This window comes from Elephas maximus, chromosome 9 (genome assembly GCF_024166365.1).
Source record: "Elephas maximus indicus isolate mEleMax1 chromosome 9, mEleMax1 primary haplotype, whole genome shotgun sequence".
NCBI classification, from domain to species: Eukaryota; Metazoa; Chordata; class Mammalia; order Proboscidea; family Elephantidae; genus Elephas; species Elephas maximus.
This window is the reverse complement of record NC_064827.1, coordinates 45,476,477-45,499,893: the sequence shown is the minus strand read 5'-3', so window position 1 is coordinate 45,499,893 and position 23,417 is coordinate 45,476,477. Positions and strand designations below refer to the sequence as shown.

At 38.6% G+C, this 23,417-nt stretch overlaps 1 protein-coding gene across 2 annotated transcripts in view; it reads right to left on the bottom strand.

The window, feature by feature from the left end:
- MELK (maternal embryonic leucine zipper kinase) overlaps window positions 1–23,417 on the bottom strand; it is a 101,537-nt gene that overhangs the window by 41,228 nt on the left and 36,892 nt on the right. For both annotated transcript variants that reach the window (XM_049896517.1, XM_049896518.1), the window contains 3 exons: window positions 17,709–17,777; window positions 15,975–16,073; window positions 8,818–8,904 (listed from right to left, as the gene is read on the bottom strand). In XM_049896517.1, coding sequence (XP_049752474.1) covers window positions 8,818–8,904; window positions 15,975–16,073; window positions 17,709–17,777 — 255 coding nt within the window. The remainder of the gene's footprint in view (window positions 1–8,817; window positions 8,905–15,974; window positions 16,074–17,708; window positions 17,778–23,417) is intronic.

Below are 23,417 nucleotides of genomic sequence, written 5' to 3'. Positions count from 1 at the left end.
GGATCTTCTGGACGAAAGTGAATTCCTGGAATTACCAGAGCCAGAACACAAAAGTTTAATATACAGAGCCCTTCAAGACATCAGGAAGGAAATGAGGCAATAGGCAGAACAAGCCAAGGAACACACAGATAAAGTGAAAAAATTAGAAACATAATACAGGAACATAATAAAAAGTTTAATAAGCTGGAAAAATCCATAGACAGACAGCACTCAGAAATTCAGAAGATTAACAATAAAATTACAGAAGTAGACAACTCAATAGAAAGTCAGAGGAGCAGAATTGAGCAAGTAGAAGCTAGAATTTCTGAACTCGAAGATAAATCACTTGGCAATAATATATTTGAAGAAAAATCAGATAAAATAATTTTAAAAAATGAAGAAACCTTAAGAATCATGTGGGACCCTATCAAGAGTGATTGGAGTACCAGAACAGGGAGGGATAACAAAAAATACAGAGAAAATTGTTGAATATTTGTTGGCAGGAAACTTCCCTGATATTGGGAAAGATGAGAAGATATCTATCCAAGATGCTCATCAAACTCCATATACGGTAGATGTTAAAAGAAAATCACCAAGACATATTATAATCAAACTTGCCAAAACCAAAGATAAAGAGAGAATTATAAGAGCAGTGAGGGATAAGCGAAAAGTCACCTACAAAGGAGAGCCAATGACAATAAGCTCAGACTACTCGGCACAAACCATGCAGGCAAGAAGGCAAGGGGATGACATATTTTAAAAAATTGAAGGAGAAAAACTGCCTGCCAAAAATCATATATCCAGCAAAACTGTCTCTCAAATATGAAGGTGAAATGAATACACTTCCAGATAAACACAAGTTGAGGGAATTCATAAAAACCAAACCAAAACTAAAAGAAATACTAAAGGGAGTTCTTTGGTTAGAAAATCAACAATATCAGGTATCAACCCAAGACTAGAACACTGGGCAGAGCAACCAGAAGTCAACCCAGACAGGGAAATCCAAAAAAACAAAGGAAGACTATTTTTAAAAAAAAGCTCAAAACATGGTAACAGCGATGTTATTGTATAAAAGAAGACAACATTAAAATGATAAAGAGGGACTAAGAAATATAATCATACACATTCCATATGGAGAGGAAGATACGGTGATACAAAGAAATACAAGTTAGTTTTAAATTTAGAATAATAGGGGTAAATAACAAGGTAACCACAAAGGAGACAAACTATCCTACTCATCAAAATAAAATACAAGGGAAAAACAGAGACTCAGCAGAAACAAAATCAACAACAAATATGAGGAAAGGACAATATATAAAGAAAATCTACTCAGCACACAAAATCAAGTGGGAAAAAGAAACTGTCAATACACAAAAAAAGACATCGAAATAATAGCACTAAATTCATACCTATCCATAATTACCCTGAATGTAAATGGACTCAATGCACCAACAAAGAGACAGAGAGTGGCAGAATGGATTAAAAAACAAGATCCGTCTATATGTTGCCTACAAGAGACACACCTTAGACTTAGAGACAAAAACAAACTAAAACTCAAAGGATGGAAAAAAATATATCAAGCAAACAACAATCAAAAAAGAGCAGGAGTGGCAATATTAATTTCTGACAAAATAGAACTTAAAGTTCAATCCATCATAAAGGATAAGGAAGGACACCATAGACTGATTAAAGGGACAATACAACAAGAAGATACAACCATATTAAATATTTATGCACCCAATGACAGGGCTGCAAGATACATAAAACAAGCTCTATCAGCACTGAAAAGTGAGATAGACAGCTCCACAATAATAGTAGGAGACTTTAACACACCACTTTCGGTGAAGGACAGGACATCCAGAAAGAAGCTCAATAAAGACACGGAAGATCTAAATGCCACAATCAACCAACCTGACCTCGTAGACATATACAGAACACTCCACCCAACAGCAACCAACTATACTTTCTTTTCTAGCGCACACGGAACATTCTCTAGAATAGACCACATAGTAGGCCATAAAGCAAGCCTTACAGAGTCCAAAACACTGAAATATTACAAAGCATCTTCTCTGGCCATAAGGCCATAAAAGTGGAAATCAGTAACGGGAAAAGAAATCAAACACTTGGGAACTGAAAAATACCCTGCTCAAAAAAGACTGGGTTATAGAAGACATTAAGGATAGAATAAAGAAATTCATAGAATCCAATGAGAATGAAAACACTTCCTATGAGAACCTTTGGGACACAGCAGAAACGGTGCTCAGAGGCCAATTTATATCAATAAATAAAAACAAGAAAGGGCCAAAATCAAAGAATTATCCCTACAACTTAAACAAATAGGAAGACAGCAACAAAAGAAACCTACAGGCACCAGAAGAAAACAAGTAATAAAAATTAGAGCTGAATTAAATGAAATAGAAAACAGAAAAACAACTGAAAGAATTAACAAGACCAAAAGCCGGTTTTTTGAAAAAAATCAACAAAATTGATGAACCATTGGCCAAACTGACAAAAGAAAAACATGAAAGGAAGCAAATAACCCAAATAAGAAATGAAAGGGGCGATATTACAACAGACCCAACTGAAATTAAAAGAATCATATCAGATTACTATGGAAAGCTATACTCAAATTTGAAAACCCAGAACAAATGGATGAATTCCCAGAAAAACACTACCTAGCTAAACTAACACAAACAGAGGTAGAACAACTAAATAGACCCATAACAAAAGAAGAGATTGAAAAGGTAATCAAAAAGCTCCCAACAAAAAAAGCCCTGGCCCTGACGGCTTCACTGCAGAGTTCTACCAAACTTTCAGAGAAGAGTTAACACCACTACTACTAAAAGTATTTCAGAGCATAGAAAAGGGCGGAATACTACCAAACTCATTCTATGAAGCCACCATATCCCTGATACCAAACCAAGGTAAAGACACCACAAGAAAAGAAAATTATAGACCTATATCCCTCATGAACGTAGATGTAAAAATCCTCAACAAAATTCTTGTTGTTGTTGTTAGGTGCTGTGGAGTCAGTTCCAACTCATACCGACCCTATGCACAACAGAACAAAACACTGCCCGGTCCTGCGCCATCCTCACAATCGCTATGCTTGAGGTCATTGTTGCAGCCACTGTGTCAATCCACCTTGTTGAAGGTCTTCCTCTTTTCCGCTGACCCTGTACTCTGCCAAGCGTGATGTCCTTCTCCAGAGGGATCAGTCAACAAAATTCTAGCCAATAGAATCCAACAACCTATCAAAAAAATAATTCACCATGACCAAGCGGGATTCATACCAGGTATGCAGGGATGGTTCAACATTAGAAAAACAATTAATGTAATCCACCACATAAATAAAACAAAAGACAACAATCACATGATTTTATCAATTCATGCAGAAAGGCATTTGACAAAGTTCAACACTCATTCGTGATAAAAACTCTCAGCAAAATAGGAATAGAAGGAAAATTCCTCAACATAATAAAGGCCATTTATACAAGGCCAACAGCCAACATCACCCTAAATGGAGAGAGTCTCAAAGCATTCCCACTGAGACTGGGAACCAGACAAGGATGCCCTTTATCACCACTCTTATTCAACATTGTGCTGGAAGTCCTAGCGAGAGCAATTAGGCTAGATAAAGAAATAAAGGCATCCAGATTGGCAAGGAAGAAGTCAAAGTATCTCTATTTGCAGATGACATGATCTTATACACAGAAAACCCTAAGGAATCCTCCAGAAAACTACTGAAACTAATAGAAGAGTTCAGCAGAGTATCGCGATACAAGATAAACATACAAAAATCAGGTGGATTCCTCTACACCAACAAAAAGAACATCCAAGAGGAAATCACCAAATCAGTGCCATTTACAGTAGCCCCCAAGAAAATAAAATGCTTAGGAATAAATCTTACCAGAGATGTAAAAGACTTATACAAAGAAAACTACAGTACACTTCTGCAAGAAACCGAAAGAGACTTACATAAGTGGAAGAACATACCTTGTTCGTGGATAGGAAGACTTAACATTATAAAAATGTCTATTCTACCAAAAGCCATCTATACATTTAATGCAATTCTGATCCAAATCCCAATGACATTCTTTAATGAGATGGAGAAACAAATCACCAACTTCATATGGAAGGGAAAGAGGCCCCGGATAAATAAGGCATTACTAAAAAAGAAGAACAAAGCGGGAGGCCTTTCTTTACCTGATTTTAGAACCTATTATACCGCCACAGTAGTCAAAACAGCCTGGTACTGGTACAACAACAGATACATGGACCAATGGAACAGAACTGAGAATCCAGACATAAATCCATCCACATATAAGCAGTTGATATTTGACAAAGATCCCAAAACAGTTAAATGGGGAAAAGACAGTCTTTTTAACAAATGGTGCTGGCATAACTGGATATCCATCTGCCAAAAAATGAAACAAGACCCATACCTCACTCGTGCACAAAAACTAACTCAGCATGGATCAAAGACCTAAATATAAAATCTAAAACGATAAAGATCATGGAAGAAAAAATACGGACAACATTAGGAGCCCTAATACATGGCATAAACAGTACACAAAACATTATAATGAATGCAGAAGAAAAACTAGATAACTGGGAGCTCCTAAAAATAAAACACCTATGCTCATCCAAAGACCTCACCAAAAGAGTAAAAAGACTACCTACAGGCTGCGAAAAAGTTTTAGCTATGACATTTCTGATCAGCACCTGATCTCTAAAATCTACATGATACTGCAAAAACTCAACTGCAAAAAGACAAATAACCCAATTAAAAAATGGGCAAAAGATATGAATAGACACTTCACTGAAGAAGACATTCAGGTCGCTAACAGATACATGAGGAAATGTTCACAATCATTAGCCATTAGACAAATGCAAATCAAAACCACAATGAGATTCCATCTCACTCCAACAAGGCTGGCATTAATCCAAAAAACACAAAATAATAAATGTTAGAGAGGCTGTGGAGAGATCGGAACAGTTATACACTGCTGGGGGGAATGTAAAATGGTACAACCACTTTGGAAATCAATTTGGCGCTTCCTTAAAAAGCTAGAAATAGAGCTACCACACGTTCCAGCAATCCCACTCCTTGGAATATATCCTAGAGAAATAAGAGCCTTTACACGAAGAGATATATGCACACCCATGTTTATTGCAGCTCTGTTTACAATAGCAAAAACATGGAAGCAACCAAGGTGCCCATTATCGGATGAATGGATAAATTATGGTATGTTCACACGATGGAATACTACGCATCGATAAAGAACAGTGAGGAATCTGTGAAACATTTCATAACATGGAGGAACCTGGAAGGCATTATGCTGAGTGAAATTAGTCAGTTGCAAAAGGACAAATATTGTATAAGACCACTATTATAAGAACTTGAGAAACAGTTTAAACTGAGAAGAAGACATTCTTTTGTGGTTACAAGAGCAGGGAGGGAGGGAGGATGGGAGGGAGAATTCACTAATTAGATGGTAGATAAGAACTACTTTAGGTGAAGGGAAAGACAGCACACGATACAGGGGAGGTGAGCACAATTGGACGAAACCAAAAACAAAGAGGTTTCCTGAATAAACTGAATATTTCGAAGGCCAGTGTAGCAGGGGCAGGGGTCTGGGGACCTTTCAGGGGACATCTAGGTCAATTGGCATAATAAAATCTATTAAGAAAACATTCTGCATCCCACTTTGATGAGCGGCGTCTGGGGTCTTAAACGCTAGCAAGCAGCCATCTAAGATGCATCAATTGGTCTCAGCCACCTGGATCAAAGGAGAATGAAGAACACCAAGGACACAAGGCGATTACAAGCCCAAGAGACAGAAAGGAGCACGTGAACCAAAGACTACATCATCCTGAGGCCAGAAGAACTAGATGGTGCCCGGCTACAACTGATGACTGCTCTGACAGAGAACACAACAGAGAACCCCTGAGGGACCTGGAAAGCTGTGGGATGCAGACCCCGAATCCTCATAAGACCAGACTTAATGGTCTGACTGAGACTGGAAGGACCCCAGTGGTCATGACCTCCACACCTCCTGTTGCCCCAGGACAGGAATCATTCCCGAAGCCAACTCTTCAGACATGGATTGGACTGGACAATGGGTTGGAGAGGGATGCTGGTGAGGAGTGAGCTTCTTGGGTCTGGTGGACACTTGAGACTATGTTGGCATCTCCTGCCTGGAGGGGAGATGAGAGGGTGGAGGGGTTAGAAGCTGGAGAAATGGACACGAAAAGAGAGAGTGGGCTGTCTCATTAGGGGGAGAGTAATTGGGAGTGTGTAGCAAGGTGTATATGGGTTTTTGTGTGTGAGACTGACTTGATTTGTAAACTTTCACTTAAAGCCCAATAAAAATTATTAAAAAAATATGTATATATTGCTTTTCTCTCTTTGCCCAAGCATAAGGATCACCAGTACCATACCAACATGGATCACACTAGTCTCTCTGTGTGTACAATCTGACCAGCTCCAAAGGTAAAGCCAAAACGAAAAACCAAACCAAGATTTCCAAGGCCGTAATCCTGATGGAAGCAGACTGCCACTTATTTCTCCTGCAAAGCAGCTGGGGGGTTCAAACCACCAACTCTTCGGTTAGCAGTCAAGCACTTAACCACTGTGCCACAGGGCTCCCAAGGTAAAGCCAGGCCTCCCAAAATACCAGAAAAAATATAACAGACCCCAGCTCATCTCAAGCCTGGTTTCTTGGAACTTTTCAAACTACTGTGAATTCTCTAAGACTACCTAGACCAAGTTTCTCAACCACAGTGCTACTGACATTTTTGTCTGAATAATTCTTTGTTGTGAGGGGCTATTCTGTGCATTGTAGAATGTTTAGCGGTACCCCTATAGATGCCAGTAACAGCCTCCTCCTCAGTTGTGACAACCAAAAACGTCTCTAGATATTGTCAAATGTCCCCAGGGGGAGGGGAGGGAGAACTACCCCCTGTTAAGAACTACTGACGTAGACCAATGCTTGAATGACATATAAATCACTTGGGAATTTTATTAAAATGCAGATTTTGATTCAGTAAGTCTCAGGTGGGGCCTGAGATTCTGCATTTCATAAAGGATACCATTTTAAGGACTAATTTTTTTTTCAATGGTTCTGAAAACTGAGTATATTACTTTCAAGAATCATATTTTTCAAGTCTGTGTATCTCATACCAAATTATTTTTAGGTAAAAATGACATGATGTCTGGGATTTACTTTGAAATACCTCAGCTAGAAAGGCTAGCGCGGCATAGTGAAAACTGACAAATTGTTAACTGTTGAAGCTGAATGATGAGTACATGGCGGTTCATTATCATTATACTATTCTCTCTACTTTTGTGGGTGTTTGAAAATTTCTAATAAAAGTTTAAGAATAAATTTTACGTATCTGAAATACAGTCTTCTATTAAAATAATCTGAAAGAAAAAGTCATACAATTTTTTTTAAGGCTTTTTAGGTTGTTTAAATGAAAACTTTAAAATGAAGACTAAGGCCCTGACATATCTTGCAGCAATTCCCAATTATTGCCATTCCCTTAAAGGCTTTATCCATGAAAAAGTAAATTATACTTCCACTTTCCAGACACATTCCAGAACACCTTTGTTCATTAGGATTTCTTTTTATCTCCTCCTTACTGAAAAGAATTATGGTTTAGCAAAGTATGTTTAATAAAAAAAAAAAAGTTGTTGTTTAAGGCCTTAGAAGTTAGAAAACAGAAAAAAATAAATACAAATCATAGATAATGGAAAACGTAGTACTGAACCAGGATCATACCATGGCTGGGTATGATCCCTATCAGCCATGTTAGATGACACTCAGAGACAACTGTGAACGCCCCTATCTCCAGAGAAACCACAAGTATGATGTAAGCATCAGAAAGAGCTCAAATGACCCCACACAAGATACCACGATAATGATTTCAAAGTATTTGGTTCATAAGCTTGAGGCTAATATGGCGCTACAGGGTTGCTTTTAGGTTAAGGACAAACCTGCTTTGTGTTTACCACACTTCTACAGCAGAATCACAGTTGCATGTTTAAGAGCTTTAACCAAACCAAATCCACTGCCATCGAGTCAATTCCGACTCATAGCGACACTGTAAGAACAGAACGACCCATAGGGTTTCCACAGTGGTAATCTCTATGGAAGCAAACTGCCACATCTTTCTCCCACAGAGCAGCTGGCGGGTTTGAACTGCTAACTTTTAGCAGCCAAACGCTTTTAACCCCTGTGACACCAGGGCTCCAAAGAGCTTTAAAGTAGTCAAAATTGTGATTCTGTCAATTCTCTGTGGGCTAGCTTGTTTTGTTTCTTAATTCTTTTTCCACTACAATTCTCTTTAATCAATGTCTTAAGTGTAGAGTGTTCATTTTTCAAAAGGATACCCAGCAGACATCAGAAAAGAGGTGAAAGAAGCCTCGGTGGCACAGTGGTTAAGCAGCTTGGCTGCTAACCAAAAGACTGGTGATTCAAACCTACCCAGCAGCTCCAAGGGAGAAAGACCTAGCAATCTGCTCCCGTAAAGATTACAGTCTTGGAAACCCTATGGGGGCAGTTCTATTTCCATGTTCTAACTGACTCAATGGCTCCTAACCACAACAACATACAAAAGTCAGAATTTACACAGCACTCTTGCTAGAAACAGATATCTATTTCTAAACAGAAAAGAGCTGAGTGGAAATCATACATAAATAAAAAATAAATGTAATATTTACACCCATGATAATCATAGATCTGAAAATATTATACTCTTTTAATGTACTGATGAAATAAAGAATAATGAAACAAAAATATATTACTTTCAAATTCATGTCATATTTCTTACCAGTGAAATTAAATCCTCCATTGTTTGTCTGTTGTTTCTGTGGTGTACAGAAAGTTCCGTTACACAATCTTCATCAAGGTGAATAAACTACAAAAAAGATTAACAAAAATGTACAAATGTATTCATTGTTTTGAAGTTTAAAAACCAGCACAATTACTTTTCAAATCAAACACCAATATGTGAAAACAACATGAGTTTGTTGAACTCTTAGGTAAGAATCAACATTCACCATACATTTTTAAAATGTAAGCAAATTAACAATAAGTATATCAAGAAGACGAGCTCTTTCCCAGCCTTTCACAGTCTCTACCTCATCTGATCAACCGTTAAAATTCAGTTATGTAGACAAGGGATGATGTACTCCTTCCCTAGTCTAAGACCTGCATTGGCATTTTCATCAAAGAGCAGTGTCCATGCATCTGAAATCAGTGGCTATACAATAGACTGCTAAAAGAGTGGCTCAGATTTGTGGCCTACAGTACTCAGGGTATGTTCAGCTTCAGCACAACCCAAGGAGCCCTTATGATGGTGCCACAGACGCTGCCCAATATACACAACATGCCGCAAGGTACTAGCAAAGCGCAATTTAAAAAGGAGGAGGAAGAGATGAGAAGGACAGTTTCTAAAGAAGCTTCAGTTTTGCTTAAGGGTATAAATTATCCAGGTATTTTGATCCCTGCATAATAGGACCTCACCCAGGAAAGGTCCAGCCTGGACCTGAAAAAAAAAAAGAGTTCAGAAGATCACACCAGAAGAGAAATCAGTGGGAAGGTAATTTTGAAGTCTGTCTTTCCAGTAAAAGAATTCTCTTCACAGCGGTCTCAATAAGCGAAACTTCATCTTCTGCTTAAAGCCCTCTTATTTAGGGAACTCAGAACAGCTGGAATGGTTAGCATCTTCCTCCTGTGCCTGAGGTTTGTTTCCCTGTGATCACCACCCACTATAAGTTGGTATAACCTGATAGCTAACAGGCTTGGGAATTTGACCTTGGTTTTTATTGTGACATCACTTAATAACCATGTGATCTTAAGCCTGTTGCTATACTTCTCCAAACCTCAGTTTCATCATCTGTAAAATGGAATGCCTAGTATAACATGTACACAGTAGATCTTCACAAAATGGTCATAATTTTGCCCTCTGGGATCACATAGAATAAGTCTATTTCCTCTTTAAGAGTCTTTTAGAAATTTAAGTATCTCTATCATAAGCAATCTTTCCTCTTGAAGTTTTTTTCTTTTCCTGTTCCTTCAACCACCGCTTTTATGATTAACTCTCCTCACCGTTCTCACCCTTTCTTTAGATCACACATTTTAGGTTGTCATGACCCTCAAGGTGAGATACTAAGAACCTAACGTGCCAAGAGAGGCCTGCCCAGCACAAAGCAGTGCAATATCATGACCTTCCCTTATTCTAGACACCATACTTGTAACATGGGGCTCAAAGAAAGCCATGCTGCACCATGAAAATACAGACAATGACCTCCATGACTGGTTGGTATAAGCCCAGCCTCATGGGTTACAGAGAACACGAAGATCTCAAAAGTTTGTACTAGTGGCACTGTAAATGTCCAAAATGCTAAGAATGAATTTTCATTGTGTCACGTTGACTTTGGCAGCTCCCAGAACTGTACATTCCTCCCAGTTGGATACCTTCTTTTTGACATCATCATGCTCAAGTGAGAAGGGAAGGATTCCTAGGGTTGCCTCCATGATCTTAAGCTACCCGTTCCCCCACCGCCAAAAAAAAAAAATCCTTCTTTCTTTCCCATAGGCTCCTGCCCTGTGCCTTTACCACAAGATGTGTGTAGGTCGCAACAACAAAAAAATAAATAAAATTTAATACAAAAGGAAACCCTACAGACAGGAAATAAAAAAAAAAGTGTACAAAAGGGAAGAACGGTAGGAAGGATTATGAGAGACAAGACTAAAGAGAAAGGATAGTGAATATCAGGGTCCTGTGCTGACAGCAGAGCCCTGGTAGCACAGTGGTTAAGAGCTCAGCTGCTAACCAAAGGTCATCAGTTTAAATCCACTAGCCACTCCTTAGAAGCCCTATGGGGCAGTACTGCTCTGCCTATGGGGTTGTCATGAGTTAGAGTCAACTCAATGGCAATGGGTTTTTGGTCTATGCTATCAGCAAGAAGGCCTGGTGGCACAGGGTTAAAGCACTTGGCTGCTACCCAAAAGGTTGGCGGCACAAACCCACCAGCTGCTCTGTGGGAGAAAGATGTGGCAGTCTGCTCCTGTAGAGACTAGAGCCTAAGAAATCCTATGGGGCAGTTCCACACTGTCCTCTAGGGTCACTATAAATCAGAATCGACTCAATGGCAACGGGTTTACGCTCACAGCATGTAAGTAAGTATGGGGTGGGCAAGACACCAAAGTCTGAAAAACATGGCTTATTTCAAGCTGGTTTTCCACAGAGGCTCGATACGTTGTTTGAAGTGCTCTGAATTACCAGCCACACATGTTCAAGTTAAATTAAGTACAAAAATGCGTACCGAAAGCTAGCCAATTATTTTGGATTATCTGTGCCTACCACATCTCCTATTCACTAGGGCAGAAAATGGAACTCACTGTAACTTCTATTCAATACAACACGTGGGTATAAGACCTGTGTGTGAAAATGGTAGGAGGAGACCATGCATAAAGTTACAGAACAGCACCTACACCTGAAATATCCAAGTAAATCTGAATTATTTTTTATAGTCCACTCTTGATGAAACACAATACTGAGGGAGAAAATCAAATACTTCAAAAGGCAAAAATAATCCCTCATAGCTCTTCTGTACATAACTCATTTGATCCTTGCAACAGCTCTGTGAAGCAGGAAAGGCAGATGAATGACATAAGATGTAAAAGCACTCTATAAATGGCAAAACGTGACCCAAACACACATAAGAGATTGTCGTTAGAATTCCCATATTAGAGCTGAGAAAATGAAAACTCAGAAAAGTTAAAACGATCTACCCAAGACTGGCATTTTTCATTCCTAGCCCAGGGTTTTTCCAACCACACCACGAAACCACTCTCCATGACTCTGCTCCAAGTAGCGGTTCCAACAGAGACCAGACAAGCAATGCTTGTCGCAATGGCTCTAGATACGTAGGATACAGGCCCTGAACTTGAACTAGTTGACCTATAAGATCCATTCACCTCTGGAGCCCTTCTGTCTGGTTCAGATCTTGGCTCTACACTTCCTAGTTGGTCAAGTTACTTAATCACTCTGTGTCTCAGTTCCTTCATCTGCAAAATAGGGACAATAATAGTACTTTCATCAGAGTATCTATTTGAGTGGTGCGAGAATTAAATGAGTTAATAAACATAACAAACATAAAAAAAAAAAAAAAACCCTGACAACTAAAGGTATTATTCTAAGGGTTCTGTCTATATTATATTATAGATAATATACAGAGAGCCTAACTATAATAGCGTATTATTCCATTATGGTAAGTACTCAATATATTAGAAGTTATTATATTAAAATGTAAAGAAAATTTCATACCCTTTTCGGAACACTCAAAATTTTATATATTTTACCTTATACTGTGTCCCAATTAAAAAAACACTTTTGTTACTGAAATCAGAGACTTACTTCATTTTGGCGTCTGTTCTATTGCATACAGCTGTGCATTCTATCCAATTAGTATCCATGGCTAAGAAGACATGCGAAGCCCTCCCACACATGGAGAAATGATGACCCCCAATGGCTGAATGCAGGCATTTGTACCACCCACTCTCTCCACCTCACAAGGGCACATCACAGCTACCCTGGCCCTGCTGCTGCACTGCTCAGATACCAGCACACTCTGCTGCTCTTAGCCTACCAGTGGTGATAGCTGTTAGACTCAAGTTGTAGTTCTAAATGAATTTGCTCCATATATATTAAAGATGTCATAAGGGCCACAGGGACTATGGATAAGAGAAATTATAGGCAATGACAGCCATAGCAGCATCAGGACAGGCTTTAGCTCAGGTTGCATGGCTAACACAGTGGGCAAAATAGTGAGAAGGGGCTAGAAGCAAGCACAGTCTATTTTTTTCCAAGACCCTCTACCAGCTAGCCATTGGGAACAGTATGTTTACAGGTGTGATTATTCCAGAAAGCAAATACCTTCACAGCTGTACCAAGTCTATACCGTGGTATGTGTGAGACATACCTCTGTTCTGTTGACCCACACACATGCCCTATTCCACTGCAGAATCAAGGAGAACGGAAGTGGAATGCCTGTCTGCTGTCTCCCTCCTCATTTTTTACCACCACAGACAGGTTCCTCTATTCTCTACTGTTCAGAAAACAGACTCTAATCCCAGACTGCCTGGTTTCAAATCCTAACTCTACCACTTAATCACTATGACTATGTAACCTCTCTGTATTACTTAAGCTCTTTATGCCTGGGTTTCCCCATCCATAAAGGCTGTCAAGTTGATTCCAACTCATAGCGACCCTGCAGGGGATAATAATTGTACCGACCTTGAAGGTTACAACTTCCATAGTGGCTCTGGGCTTTGCCACATGACTTACTTTGGTCAGTGGGGTATCAGCAAGGATGAGGGAAACAAAGACTTGGGAAAGTGCTTGCACTCTGTCTCCTGTGCCATGAGACCAGAAGAACTGGATGGTGCCTGGCTACCATTAATGAATGTTTTGAGCTATGATCCTGTAGAAGAATCCTGATCTAAAGGAGGGTAAACTGGAACGGAATTTCAAATTCTCAGTGGAATCCAGACCTCCTGGAGCTATTGAGGTTGGATGAAGACCTGAAACTATTGTCCTGAGAAAATCTTTAAACCTTAAACCTCAAACCAAAACTTTCCCCTGAAGTCTGCTTTGAATCAAATAGGTTAGCTTAATTAGTAAAGTATGTCTGCCTTGAGCATGTGCTCTTTCACAGATTTATTTATGTGGGATCAAACTGACAACATCTGGAAAAGTCAGATGAGAAGCTTAGGGGGCAATGAGTTTATGCTAGTGGTAGTGTAATACTTTGGAAAAGGATAGCGAGAACAGTTACACAACTTGACGAATATAAATAATGTCACTGAATTGTACACATAGAATTTGTTGAAATAGTGTATCTTTTGCTGTGTATATCTTCACCAAAATAATTAATTAAATTTAAAAATGCTTGCACATTAGGGCTTGCCCTCTTGCTTCTTTTGGAATCCACCTGCCATGTCAAGAGACATGTGGCCCAGCCAACAACCAGCACAAACAGCCAAACTTTTGAGTAAAGCTTAGGCCATTCAGCCCCAGTCAAGTCACCAGATGACTACAGACACATGAGTGACCCCAGGCAAGGCTGGCACAAGAATAGTCGAACTAGTCTAGTCCAAACTACTGGTACACAAAATTGTAAGTAAATAAAATTATTATTGTTTTAAGCCACAAAATCTGGGGGTGGTTTTTCATGCAGCAATAGTTAACTGATATACAAATTATACATATCCTTTGATAACATTCACATTTTTATCAAATTCAGAATTAAAAATTCTTTTTTGAAACATTAATGTAGGAATAATTATTAAAATAATTGCTTAAACTTATATAGCACTTTGTGTTTTTCACGTTCTTTACTATTACAGAAGATCTCAAGGTGCTAAGGGCAAAACTATTTTTATCATAATACTAAGATGCTATGTTTCACAGTGTTGACATTTGCACTGATGAATCAAAAGCAATAAGGCATAAAACTGTTGGCGCCTTAGTACAAATCAATGCAGGGGCACCAAACTGTGGCTAAGATTGCATTCTTTGCCACTTTGCCATGCACTCACAGTTAAAAAAAAAAAAAAAAAAAAGGTCAGTTTCAATTAAGAATACCCTTGATGAAGCAATAAAAAGTATTAATTTTATCACATCTCAGCCTTGAGTACACATCTTTTTAATATTCTGTATGTCAAAATGGAAAGTACGCATGACGTACTCTTGCTGTATATAGAAATATGATGGCTTTCTGGAGGGAAAACACTTGTATGACTGAGCTATGAGATGGAATTAGCCATTTTTGTTTTTCCAAAATACAACATTTTTACTTGAAAGAACACTGACAAACTATGGTTATTTGGAACTGGATATCTGGCTGACATTTTCTCAAAAAAGAACAGTAAACTTGTCACTACAAGGAAAACAACTGCTGATATTTGTCACCAATGATATAATTTGGGCTTTCAGGGAAAAATTAGAATTTTGGAAAACTTCCATCTGCCACACAAGCTTGAGAGTTTTCCAATATTTAAAGCCTTTTCTGAGATCAGTAGTAATATCAAGGAATGTAAATTTTAGATAATATATAATGAAATGTGACAATCTTTGGAAGATTTATATAACTCAAGAACCAATTTTCCAGACAATCAATGCATAATGTTACAGAATCAGGCATGAGAAAAAGATGCATTCAAAATACAAGGCCGACCAACGGATTTTAATGACAGAGTACAAAATGTTCACTGATAATGGTTTCAGATTCCACGTGCAACTAATATTAAGAAACTTGCATCTGTCAAGTTTTCGTGGATTATCAGAGAATATCCCCAGTTATCTGAAGAAACTATTAAAATACGTCACCCTTTTCTAACTAAATTATCTAGGTGAGGCTGCAAACTCTTCATAAACTTCAACCAAAACAACATATCCAAACAAACTCAATACAGAAGCAAATGAGTACCCAGATGTCCTCTATTAAGCCAAATATTAAAGAGATTTCCAAGGGTGCAAAACAATGCTTTTCTTCTCACCAAATTTATATTTATTTTTCACAAAAATATTTTACTTGATAATATATAATGGGTTTATTGCTGTTACTTTTAAATGATCCCAAGACCCCCAGAACAGTGTTCACAACCCTCACAGCAATAAGAAACACCTGGGAGCTTTTAAAAACACACATTAATTATTCTGGGGACCTCCCCGCCACTTCTTTTTTTTTTTCTCTAATATCCCAAGTGATTCTCATTTGCAGCCAGGGTTAAGAACCACTGTCCTAGAGATTAGCATGCAAATATATAGTAAGGTTTCAAGTCTCCCAAACACCAATCTGATGAGATAAGTCTACGAAACGCATTTTCTTTTACGTTTCGACCACATCACTGTAGGTCTTGAATTCACATAAATCTCACACAAAGTTAAAAAATTCTACTAGATCTCATTTTACTTACAGGATTCTTGCTCTGCCACTCAACAGGACAGTTGTAATCTTGCATGATCCAGGGATGGCTCAATAGATTTTTCACAGAAATCCGTTTCTTTGGGTCCACCTAGTGGCCATTGAGAAGTAGCCAGAGATAAATGCTTCAAATAAAGAACATAAGAACACCTTTCCTCCTGAGAACTCAAAATTCATCAGAACAGATGTAAACTTTTATCACCACAAAAATGCTGTCAAAGACCTTAAAATGGCCTTGAAATAAATTCTTTTAAAAAGCAAATAGAGGCAAGAAAACTATAGCAACCAACATAAGCTTAGAAGATAAATGTTTAACAAACATGAACTTCATTGGTATGGACATTATTCATGAGGTTCAGTCAATCTATTGTTATGATGTAATAGTCTTTTGCTGGAAAACCTATTCATAGGAAATATTCACCAATTTAATATTCGAGCAGCCACAATGCAGGGCATTCAGATTGAATACGCAATCTCTCCCTCCAATGAGCTTACAATCACGCAGAACAAGTTGAAAAGCATACCTTTCTTTTCCATTTGTAATTTTCAAATTAATCATCAAAGATTAAGTTTTTTGGAGTCTACTGCAAAGGGTAAGGCGTTTTCAATCTCATTATCAAGATTTGGTGGCCTAGCCCTACTTAATCAAGGTGGGTGAGCTTGAGGTAAGTTATGAATAAAAGGTGGATGTGGCTTAATAATGGAAAAACTGGAAGATATTTTGAATATATAATAATAAAAAAAAAATACTGCACTAATAAGATACTCCTATTTTCAAAATGCTTCCTATCAATCTCATTTTATCCTCGTAACACTACCTAGCAGTGAAGCCAGGCTCAGAAACCCCATTTTACAGATCGGAACAGGCTAGGTGGTTTGATGATTGGTAGGGTGGATACCTGGTCTTCAGCTCTTCTTTCAGCCTTAGAGGTTCATTACGGTAATCAGTGGTTCTCAAAGTGCGGCCCCAGGGCCAGGAGCAAAAGCACCATTTTAGAGCTCATTAGAAATACAAATTCTCACCCCAAACCTGTTGAATTAGACATGGTGGGGCTGGGGGCGGGGAGCAATTTGTTTTAACAAGCCCACCTGGTGATCCCAAAACACAGTAAAGTTTGCGCACCACTGCACTAGATCATAAGACTCACTCAACTGTCAGCTCTTTCAAGCATTTATTCAGTATCTACTATACCTCTAATGTGCACAGGTAGAAATGAGAAAAAGGAAGAGAACAGAGCAATAGTTGGTTGATAGAAAACAGACAGAGCTCAAGAAAAAAATAAGAAAAACCATGTCAGAAAAGACATAGGGTAGGGGTGTAAAAAAAAAAGTAGAGTTTACAGTATAATTAAGAAAGGATTAAATAGAGGATATTTGCAAAGTAGATACGATTAATGGAATTTTTTAAGCTAACAGATTATGGTGCTATCCTCTAAGGCATAGTAGGATCATAGACAATGGTGCTATCCTCTAAAGTGTAGTAGCATCATAAACCCATTGCCATTGAGTCAATCCTGACTCATGGCAACCTATGAGACAGAGTAGAACTGCCCCATTCAGTTTCCAAGGAGTGCCTGGGGGATTCGAACTGCTGACGTTTTGGTTAGCAGCCGTAGCTCTTAACCACTATGCCACCAGGGTTTCCGGTAGCATCACAGACATCTTAAAGTTGGATCAAATAACTATAATAGATTTCTATTATGTAAAAAAAAGTAATAAATTTTACCTGCAGCATTTGTTGGAGAAGTAAAATACTACTGGGAGAGAGCCACTTAGGAACCTCATATTTCCCTTTCTACAAAAAAAAAAAAGAACACATTTAAGAGATTTAGGTTCAATCAGCCTTGACACAAATTTCTAAGGTAACAACATGCTGGAGGTTTACCACCAGGCTTGAAGACTTCACTCAACTATAAAGTTTGGTAAACATGATTAATAACATAAAAATCTACTTCTTACCTTAAAGAACATAAAGCATTAGATTAAATACTATTATCACCTGTAAATTATCTACATATCAAAGTTGGACTGGAGCACAGAGAACATAAGAGTGGAAAACATACATGGTTTAGAATCTGCAGTGTTTTTTAGATGCTTTGGCCAACTCTCTGGGACTCAGCAGTATGTCACAGTGGCTTTGTGACTGGCCCTGACAGACCCAGTTGCCCCCATTCTCATATCTGAGTTTCTCCTTATTCCTCAGACCAAAGCCTCTCATAAATCAGATCCTGGGCGCCTGACTTGTTCTCTTTCTTGACAAACTGCCCATTTGCCTAGTCTCTCAAATATTTTAGTTTGCTCTTGCCAAGAATAATAAAGACCAGCCTGAGAACAAGAACCCTCCCCTTGCTTACACTGATCGAGGTCATGACCTGCCTCAACCTCCAGTGACAACCTGTTCCTGGAGTGTCCTCTGACACGCTTAACTCGCTGGTCAGGACGCCCTTGTAGTCCAGTGGGTCTTCCCTCATGCTGACTGTAGACTCATTTGCACCTTACTCTCTGGATACCACCGATAAGGGCTTAACTTCCTTGCATTACCTCTTCCTTGCAGCACCTGCCCTGCCTCAGGTGTAAGTCTGGTTCTGAGCTCTACTCCAACACGCAGATAACAGGCCCATAACCAGACCAATCAGAAACAGTATGCCTTCACAATTAGTCCAAAGGACAAAAGGCCCACATGAACCACAGCCTCCTCTACCTTGAGAACAAAAGAACAAGATGGCGCCTGGCTACCACTACTGACTACGGACCACTCTGACCAGGATCACAATAGAAGGTCCCACTTAGAATGGGTAAAAAATGTGGAACAAATTTCAAAACAAAACAAAAAAAAAAGACAAGACTTACTGGTCTGAAAGAGACTGGAGGAACCCCCAAGACTACTGCCCTAAAATGACCTTCTAACTTGGAACTATAGACACTCCTGGAGGCTACATTTCAGCCAAATAATAGACAGGGCTATAAAATAAACAATAACACCCGTGAAGGACGTGAGACCAAAAGGGTAATGTTTTCCCAAAACCAAAGATGAGAAGACAGGAAAGGACAGGGAAACTGGACTAATGGAAATAGGGAACCCAAGGTGGAAACGGGAAGAGTCCTGACACATTGCAGGGATTGCAACCAATGTCACAAAACACTTTGTGTAAGAATCATTGATTGGAAAATTAATTTGCTATGTAAACTTTCACCTAAAGCACAATAAAATGTTAAAAAAAAAAAAAAAGGCAGAAACTGCACGAAGCATGTAAATTTAAAAAAAAAGAAATAGTATACCTTCAAATTCAGAAACTATCATCCAAAACAAGTGTTCATAACTAAAAAGTCATTTCAACAGAAATTAGATGTAAAAGTAAATATTGAGACCAAAGTACTGAATGAGATGTCCACCAGACTGATTCCAAATTCTTTTATGCTGTTTTTTATCATCCCATTTTGAATTAATAAAATATATTTTAATATATCCCCTGTGCTATAAGCTAGGACCACAGAAATAATCCTATCTGGAAAAAGACAGAGAAAACAAGCGAATGAGAAATGGTATTTGGCACGTTGGAAACTGCCATGGATCTAAAGTCAGACACTATGTTTAAATCCCAGTTTCGCCTCTTAATAGCTCAATGAACCTGTACACGTTAATCTCTGTTTCCTATAGGATTTTAGGTGGCGTTAATTGTTTTATAGGTAGTAATAATACTTGTAGTAGTAAGTAGCTAACAGTTAACGGGGTTCTTTCTGTGTGCCTGGCCCCATGCTTTGTATGTATTAAATTACTGAATCCTACCTAGCAACAATCCTATGGTGTAGGTACTATTATACTTGTTTTTACAGATGACGATACTGAGGCACAGAGAGGTTAAATAGCTTGTCCAACAATTAATACCACCTATAGAGTTTTGTTTTGTTTTTTTTTTATAGAGTTACAGGAAACGCTGGTGGCATAGTGGTTAAGAGCTACAGCTGCTAACCAAAAGGCCGGCAGTTCAAATCCACCAGATGCTCCTTGGAAACTCTATGGGGCAGTTCTACTCTGTCCTTTAGGGTCGCTGTGAGTCGGAATCGACTCGACAGCAACAGGTTTGGTTTTTGGGGTTCTTAAGATTATAGGAGCCCTGGTAGCACGGTGGTGAAGAGCTCAGCCGCTAACCAAGAGGTCGTCGCTTTGAATCCAACCAGCCGCTCCTTGGAAACACTAAGGGGCAGTTCTACTCTGTCCTAGTGGGTTGCTATGAGTCGGAATCGACTCTACAGCAATGAGTTTACAGGATTATAAAAGGAATAAAAGAGAATTATGTGAAAGCACTAACTACCATGCCTTGTACATACGAAGCACTCAATAAATGTTGAACATGAAATAAATAGGAGAGTGAGATAGGGATACTCGAAGAAGTAGTGGACTAGAAAAGGAAATGTTGGCCAAGAGGGATATATGTCAGAGTGCTAAATACTCAGTAAAGGATAAAGCCATTCTGAAGAATGTCATACATCCTCCCAAGTGAAATTTGCCCCACTGCAGCTGCTCATATCACCTCCTGAAATATACCCACCCTCTTTCCCTGTTTAGACAGACATTTCTGTAGAGTGCCATCCACAAGCAAGTTATGAGGCCTGTGACCAGTCACCACCCCCTGACTTTTCCCAGCTCCATCCTCTGCACTGAAATACCAGCAGAAATCAAGTCCAGGGTTGAGTTCTGCTGCCAGGCTTACTCCAACCTCTTATTTGCACACAGTACTTTAAAATGTACAAAACACTTGTATATGTATTTTATCCTTGCAGTAGGCAGGATCAACAACATCACACAGATGAAGAAACTAAGTCCTTGGGAGATTAAATTACTTGCTCAACATACAGGGCATTGGCTCTCAATCCAGGGTGATTTTGCCTCCCAGGCAACATTTGGCAATTTCTGGAGACATTTTTTATTGTCACGACTAGGGGAGTACTGGAGTCCCAGTGGTGCAGTGGTTAAGAGCTCGGCTGCTAACCAAGAGTCAGTAGTTCAAATCCACCAGTCGCTCCTTGGAAACCCTATGGAGCAGTTCTACTCTGTCCTATAGGGTTGCTTTTAGTCGGAATCAACTCGATGGCAAGGGGTTTTTGGTTAGGGGGGTACTACTGGCATTTAGTAGGTTAAGACCAGGGATGCTGCTAGACATCCTACAATGCACAGGACATCCCCCACAACAAAGAATTTTCTGTTTCAAGATGTCAATAGTGCTGAAGCTAAGAAACCGTGTTATAGAGCAAAAAATGGGTAGAGATAGGACGACTAGAAAAGAGAGCCAGTGCTTTTTCTATTATATTGTGCTGGAAGGTTCAAGGAAGTCTAGAAGTAGATAAGACAAAAGGTCCCTTATGTAAACATTAAAATATACACCCAAAGACCAAACAGAAAAGACCCTGAGGAGGACAATTCTGCTGAGGAAAAGCAACTCCACAGAAGGCCCTGTGTCAGCCAGGCTGTGCCCCTTAACCCTTGTTTCTTGTTATTTATTGTCATGACTAGGCCAGTACTGCCCCCCTAGTTGTGACAATAAAACTTTAACCCTTGTTCCAAAGCTGGAGCTTTGGAAGATTCTCATTTGTTTATTTAGGGAAGGATTACCTTATAAACAAGAACAAGTAATGGGTAAGAGAGAAACTCAAGTTGGCGGGAGTGGGAGGATCTGGGGGCTAAGCAAAATAATACTGGGAATTCTGCCGGGCATGAAATTGTTCATTCTTCATAAGGTCCTAAGAAAGGCAGGTGGCCTCTCAACATATAATCACAGTACTACAGTCAACTTTATAATTGTAAAATATAATCTCAGAAGGAGACAACTGGCTCATTTTCTTTAAGATTATAAATTATACTTGTTAGAAAGTAATTTTGCTTTAAAGCTACTCAAATTTCATTTACTGAACTATTTATACTTTCCTAATATTTGTGTACCCAGAAGTGGAGTGCCATCATGCTTGTCCCTGAATACAGTGATGGCAAATGAATATAGGTGACATTAATGAGAGTAATGCTCAATCTATTAGTAATCACAGGAAACTGCAGTTGAGCATTTTGCTTAAAATAGTCAACAAATGCAAAAGATAAACGAGGGCTGCCTCTTAAATAAGAGTTACATACAGTGTGTCAAATACTGCTCAGCTTTTCAATCAAACCAGGAAGAACAGAGGGAAGTGTTATTCCCAAGTGAGGAATTTTAGAGCATTCTAGGCAAAGATACATACTGCATGCAAGTGATACGACACCTTAATTAGATTCAACCAGCAGACTGTATTACACTACGACTCGGAACAATAGTTCTGAGCTAAGATTACAATAAATTTCAAAATCTATAATGTGTGAAATTAAATTCCACAATAATGCATAAAAGTCCTAATTTGAATCAATTTTCGAATTGCAAATACATGAAAAACTAAAAAATGAAATTCAGAGTAGTAGAAACAAAGAATATACAGTATTGGTAAATAATATTAATTAGGGAGGCTAAATCCCTACCGGACAAGAATTAGACGTTTTCTACCATATTCATTCCACTACTACAAAGATACATGATTTGCCAAAAATATCAAAACTTGAATCTAACATCTACTACTAGGGTATAACACTTTTATATTATTTTAAGGTAACCCTCCTCCCCCAAAAGATTAATCCACCACCCACTAGATACACTCAAATAAAAACACTGAAGTTAGTATGTTGGTACATTCACCTTGTATTGATGAAACAACACATTAATAATTAATAGCATTAATTCCATGGCTGCCATATGAATGTGAACTTGCAGTAACAACAAATGAAGGCAAAGAAATAACACAGAGGCTTAAGATCTAGACAGGTTAAAAAAATAAAGAAAAGCTTAGAGTTAAGTAAGTAAATTAGGAACACCACAGATACAACTTAGTTTAATTTCAGTGGAGTATTAACAATCATTTATTTTATCTTTGTGGATAAGACTGAAAACTCTTGGTTAGGTATACAACCAAGATCCAAAAAACCAAACGTACCATTGAGTCGAGTCTGACTCATAGCGACCCTATAGAACAGAGTAGAACTGCCCCATAAAGTTTCCAAGGAGCGCCTGGAGGATTTGAACTGCCAACCCTTTGGTTAGCAGCCATAGCACTTAACCACTATGCCACCAGGGTTTCCACAACCAAGATACAGACTAAAAATCAATGTCCAGAACACCTGGGAATGGTCCTCTTCTATTCAGTTTTTTAAATCAACAACTTAAATCACAAGGTACTTAAGAAATGTGCAAGTGGTACGTTCCTGGCAGCAACAGCTAATATTACAAGAGGGCAGAATCAAGATTCAAAACTTTAAAAGAGGAAAATTCTAGGCTGAAACAAACAAGGAATACTGAATATGAATAAACAAGAGTCAAAGAGCTTATTAAACTACTCAGAGCTGGAATGGACCCTGATATAA